The 6022-nt window shown below is 42.3% G+C and overlaps 1 protein-coding gene across 1 annotated transcript; it reads right to left on the bottom strand.

Moving 5' to 3' along the window:
- Nucleotides 1-1725: 1725 nt before the first annotated feature.
- LOC116636040 (60S ribosomal protein L39-like) lies at nt 1726-5036 on the bottom strand. The gene is made up of 3 exons (XM_032410428.1): nt 5022-5036; nt 2179-2270; nt 1726-1970 (listed from the first exon to the last, which is right to left on the bottom strand). Exons 1-3 carry the CDS (start codon nt 5034-5036, stop codon nt 1922-1924), a joined length of 156 nt encoding a protein of 51 aa, XP_032266319.1. The 3' UTR covers nt 1726-1921.
- Nucleotides 5037-6022: the final 986 nt, after the last annotated feature.

Here is a 6022-nt window from a genome sequence, read left to right as displayed (position 1 = left end):
GGCCGGGTTTTTAAGTAACTAAGAGAATACTGTGCAGACTCCCAGTTAGAAACTTACACATTTTTTTCCCCGAACTTAAAAATACATTCAGGGGCGCCTGGGTGGCTCAGTTGTTAAGCGTCTGCCTTCGGCTCAGGTCATGATCCCAGGGTCCTGGGATCGAGCCCCACATTGGGCTCCCTGCTTGGCGGGAAGCCTGCTTCTCCCTCTCCCACTCCCGCTGCTCTCTCGCTGTGTCTCTCTCTGTCAAATAAATAAATAAAATCTTAAAAAAAAAAAAAAATCATACTTTTTTTTTTTAAAGATTTTATTTATTTATTTGTCAGAGAGAGCGCACGAGAGAGCACAAGCAGGGGGAGCGGCGGGCAGAGGGAGAAGCAGGCTCCCCGCTGAGCAAGGAGCCCCATGTGGGACTCGATCCCAGGACCCCGGGATCATGACCCGAGTTGAAGGCAGACGCTTAACCGACTGAGCCACCCAGGCGTCCCTACATTCATACATTTTATAACTTAAAATACATTAACACGTCCTTCAGACATTATAAACTTACATGAAGACAGGACTGCAAGCCCATTTGGAGGTATGAACAACTCAATATTAAGTCATTGTTAAGGGTTGAGTTGTGTAACCTCCCTAACTCCCCAAAGAAGATATACTGAAGTCCTAACCACCAGTACCTCAGAGTGTGACTTTAGTTGGAGATAGAATCTTTCCAGAGGTAATCAAGTAAAAATGAGGTCATTAGGGTGGGCCATAATCCAATAGGGTGTTCTCATAAAAAGGAGAGTTAGGGTCATAGAGAAAACCAGACATAGAGGGAAATCTATGTGAAGACACAAGGAGAACGCCATCTACAAGCCAAGGAATGCCCAAGGCCACCAGGAGTTGGGAGAGAAGACACCGAACAGATTCTCCCTTATAGCTCTTGAGAGAACCAACCATACTGACACCTTGATTTTGGACTTCTAGTCTCCAGAACTAAGAGATAATGAATTTCTGTTGTTTTAGCCATATAGTTGGTGGTACCTTGTCACTGGGGCCCCAGGAAACCAACACAGCTACTCCAACAGCATCTTCTCCATTCAGCTCGTGTTTCCTTCTTCCGTGAAGGCAACTCAGAAGTCAAACGGACTTGATTTTGGTTCAATCATTTGGGCAAGTTACTTAATTTCTCCAAGACTATTTTCTCATCATGTAAAATAAGAACATTAATAATACCTACTGTAGAGTTCTTTTGACTATGAAATGAGCTAAAATAGATAAGATCCTTCCTTTCTAGGTGTTATAAATTCAAGAGCATCATATAAGTCCAACTGGCTATCTTCCCAAAAAATGCTTATAAATCGATTAATGGTCAGTCTGATCCTTGTAATTTTTATGCCCCTTAGAGTTTCAAGTTCAGCATCACTTCCTGTGTTCATTACTGCCTGTTATTAATATTGCTGCTATTATTTTTCAAGTCTCAATGATTGAAACTGTTAAGTCTCTTGAAACAAAATAATTACCTTTATGTATTGAAGAAGTCATAGACCAGAAAGACAACAACCTTAGAGCAAGCACCCAACCTTTCTTGACATGCCATAGTGGATCAGTCTGGGGCCACCATAAATTAATTAGCAGTGTGGGTCACCGTCAGGGACCGACTTCCAACCTCTTTTGAGCCAGATATGTACACAGAGTTTATTTTATTTTATTCTATTCTATTCTATTTATTTTTTCAGCTGGAAGGCCTCACATTTATTATTGAACCAACCTACTGGTATAGAAGCATAATAACAGAGAAAAATCATTTCCCTGATAAAACATGTCTATTGGCCAGGTAGGAGGGATGTTTACAGAGTGACAGGATAGGAACATATGATCTTTGTGCAGCTTAAATATGTGTGCCAATTAGGTGTGTCATCTCATGATGTGTGATGCCTTATAGACCCAGCTTGGTTCTTCTCCAGTGCTTCCTCTTGGAGTTGTACCTGATTTTTTTTTTTTAAGATTTTATTTATTTATTTGACAGAGAGAGATACAGCGAGAGAGGGAACACAAGCAAGGGGAGTGTGAGAGGGGAAGCAGGCTTTCCGCTGAGCAGGGAGCCCGATGAGGGGCTCGATCCCAGGACCCTGCATTCATGACCCAAGGCAAAGGCAGACGCTTAACGACTGAGCCACCCAGGCGCCCCTGTACCTGATTTTATTACCAGTTTTCATCTGAATCCACTGGGGAATGGGACAATTCTGCTTTTGTTTCTTGGCCAGGAATTGCTTGATTCTGAAAGTCTGTGAGAAGACATGGCGAGGAGCAGTCAGCCACACACAGCAGGATGGCGGTGAAAAGGAGAAGGGGGCTTTATTATTTTAAATGTATTTTTAAAACTAGATAATTATCCTTGGTTTGTGTGACACAGACTCTTTCAAATAATACCCAAGTGCTACAACACTTTATATAGATGGTCTTTGGACCATTGGTTTGATTTTATTATTTGAACTCTTTTCATTCATTGACAGAGATAATTAAATCCTGATTAAACCACAGTGAGATACCACTTCACACTTCCTAGGATGGCTATAATTAAAAAAAAAAAGGAAAATGGCAAGTATTGGTATGGATACGGAGAAACTGGAATCCTTGTACATTGCTGGCGGAAATGTAAAGGTACAATGCTGTGAAAAACAGTTTGGTGTTTCCTCAAAAAAGTTTAACATGAAATTCTTATAAGACCCAGTAATTCCAGTTCTAAGTGTATACCCCAAAGAACTGGAAACAAGGACTCAAACATTGTGCACCAATGTTCATAGCAGCATCATTTACAATAGCCACAAGGTGGAAACAACCCCTGTGTCCATCAACAGATGAATGGATGAACAAAATGCTCTATGTGCACACAATGGACTATTACTCAGCCATAAAAAGGAATGAAGTTCTGACATGTTACAACATGGATCAACCTTGAAAGCATTGTACTAACTGAAATAAGCCAGACACAAAAGGACACACATGTATGATTCCACTTACATGAAATATCTGTAATAGGCAAATTTATAGGCTCAAAAAGTAGATTTTAGGTTGCCAGGGGCTAAGGGTAGAGGAGAATGGGAGTTAATTGTTTGATGGGTACAGAGTTTCTATTTGGGGTGAAGGAAAATGTCTGGAAATGGACAGTGGTGATGGTTGTACAACATTATGCATGTAATTAACACCACTAAATTGTACACCTAACAGCGGCAAATCTTACATTATCTATATTTTACTACAATAAAATAAAAAGAAAGAAAAATCAATTTTATAATTATTCTCTTCTTTTCACACGGAACCTGGGACATGAAACAAGGAGCTCTACACCCATTGGATGATCTCGTGTCGTCTTCATCTTTGCACAGTGTTATGAGGGAAAAATTATTGTCTCCATTTGACCACTAAGGAAAGTAAGGCTCAGAGAGGTGCTCATGGCCAATAGCTACTAACTGACAGAGCTGGGTTGGATTCAAGTCCTAGTCCTTCCCCAGAGCTAAGTAGACAATACATAGATTTCTCTATCTATGATCTACCAAGATAACCCAAACACCAATATCCATCCTTTCTTTATAACAACAGATCCAGGTGAGTAGGGAAGAAGGGCCTGTGGGTCCCATAAAGGCGAATTTCCTGGTTCTGAAGGGAAACTGAGCAGAGTTTTCTCCAGTCCAGTTGATTATTGGTAAAGATAAGTTATGCCTTGAAAGTGTCACTGGAATGCTTCATGTATTTGCGACCTCAGTCATCTGGAAGACAGCCAAAAATCCAGAAGTGAGCAAAAATTACCTGTTAACACGTGGGAGGACAGAAACGAGTAAAATGATGTCACAGTACAAGCTGGCTGTAGTGTTGGGGCTGCAGCATTTCTGCATATGCTTCAAAGCCTTTTTAAAAAATTTTTAAGATTTTATTTTTAGGGAGCCTGGGTGGCTCAGTTGGTTAAGCGACTGCCTTCGGCTCAGGTCATGATCCTGGAGTCCCGGGATCGAGTCCCACATCGGGCTCCCTGCGCAGCAGGGAGTCTGCTTCTCCCTCTGACCCTCCTCCCTCTCATGCTCTCTGTCTCTCATTCTCTCTCTCGCAAATAAATAAAATCTTAAAAAAAAAAAAAAAAAAAAAAAGATTTTATTTTTAAGTAATCTCTACACCTAACGTGGGGCTTGAACTCACAACCCCGAGATCAAGAGCTGTACGCTGTACTGACTGAGCCAGCCAGGTACCCCAAGGCCTTTCCTTATCCTGAGTCCCAATCTGCAGCTTTAGCAGCGAGAGGTGGAGTGGGAGGAGATGGGGCAGTTTTCCTAAAGAGAATTGCAAATGGCTATCAAAAAGAGAATCTGCCCCTCCTGGTGAGCAGTATCCTTACTGCATCCTCTAGTCCCTTCCCCTTTGTCTTCTTTTTGACTCCTCTTTATCTACTGGACTTTTAAATGTTGGTGATACCCGGGGTTCTGTCCTTCCCACTTCCCTTCTCATATTATACATCCCCTTGACTGACCCATCCACAAACATGGCTTCAGCTACCCCCAGTCCCTGATGACATCTACATTTCCAGTCCTGACAGCTCTTAGACCCATTATACATCTCCACCTGGATGTCCCCAACTGTATCCATCATCTTCATCTGAAACCTTCATTTCTGCTGGAATGACAGCATCGACCAACCGGTCACCCAAGCTAGAAACCTGGGAAACCTCCTGGACTCTCCCCTTTTCTCCTCTCTCTTTTTTTTTCCCCCCACCCTCCCTAGTTTTTCTGTCCTGTCAACTCTATCTCCTGTATGTTGCTAATCATTCCCCATTTTCTTTATCTCACTGTGCTTTGTTTAATTAATTCCTCCTTATCAAAACCTACCAGGACCACTGAAGTAGACTGTATTTGTCTTCCTGCCTCCAGGCTTATTCCTCTGCAATCTGTTCTCCAGAAAGTGGACAAACAAAACCACATTTAGTCATATTTTTCTTCTGCCTTAAAGTCTTCAGTGGCTAATGCTTGCTTGCAAGATCTCTCTCAAACTTCCAGGCTTGACATGGGTGACAAGTTCATTTGTGTTTTTTACCGCCTTGTCTCAGGCCACTTTGCTACACATCCCCTGAGCTGCGGTTATCCTGGCCAGCTTATAATTCCAAAAATACACCATGGCCCAATTTGCTTTTGTGCTTTGACGCGTACTGTTTTCTCCACTCGGAAGGTCCATGTACCCCCTCATCCTCCACCCCTCTGCTGAATGCTTATGGGTCCTTAGGGACATAGTTTGCATATCTTCTTTTAGAAGCATGTCTTGATGGCCGTGGGCTGATTTTGAAGCTTCTCCTTCATAAAGTTCCTTTATCAGCCTTATCAGTAGGGTGCAGAACTCTACTGCTTATCATGCTGTCTTAATACTGATTTTCTTGGATAACACCATCACGAGGCTACTTATTATAGGTAGGATCTGGGTCAAACAATTTGATACCTAGAAGGAATGAAAGACATGTTGAATGAATGCTCCTCGCCTGGAAAATTATTCTTTCTCAGTCCAGATCATAGGGGGTTGGTAAGCAATCCCTCCCGGCATTAACAATGCCCTGAGAGCTCCTTGAGACTCCAAGTTTGGAAAGAAAAGATGAATTGGTTGAGAACCAAAAATCAGAGCATGTTAGAGAGACATTAGAGTCATAAGAAAGAGAGTAATGATAATGAAACTGGATTACTCTGTGTGACTACGTATCAGGGAAACTGGTAGACATTTCTCGTTTTTGCTTTCCAGCACGGTTTTTCCCTTTGTATCTTGGTATGTCCTTTGGGACACCAACCCTTCTCCACCAACTCAATCCCTGTGGTTCAGGTGGGGCTGATCCCAGGCTTCCACACCATTAGTAGACACATGCCCTTGGCCTGTCCAATCAGAGCATTCCATTCCTTTCCCTCGCCAATTGGTTCAGATCAATGACACTAAACACCAGGACCTTCTCTGGAGCTAAACTGAGATTTTCTGTATTTACTGAGGTTACTTGGCGCAAATACAAGGCAGAATT

Source organism: Phoca vitulina, unplaced genomic scaffold (assembly GCF_004348235.1).
Source record: "Phoca vitulina isolate PV1807 unplaced genomic scaffold, GSC_HSeal_1.0 scaffold1, whole genome shotgun sequence".
NCBI lineage: Eukaryota > Metazoa > Chordata > Mammalia > Carnivora > Phocidae > Phoca > Phoca vitulina.
The sequence above is the reverse complement of the archived record's forward strand: the minus strand, read 5'-3'. Positions and strand labels throughout refer to the sequence as shown.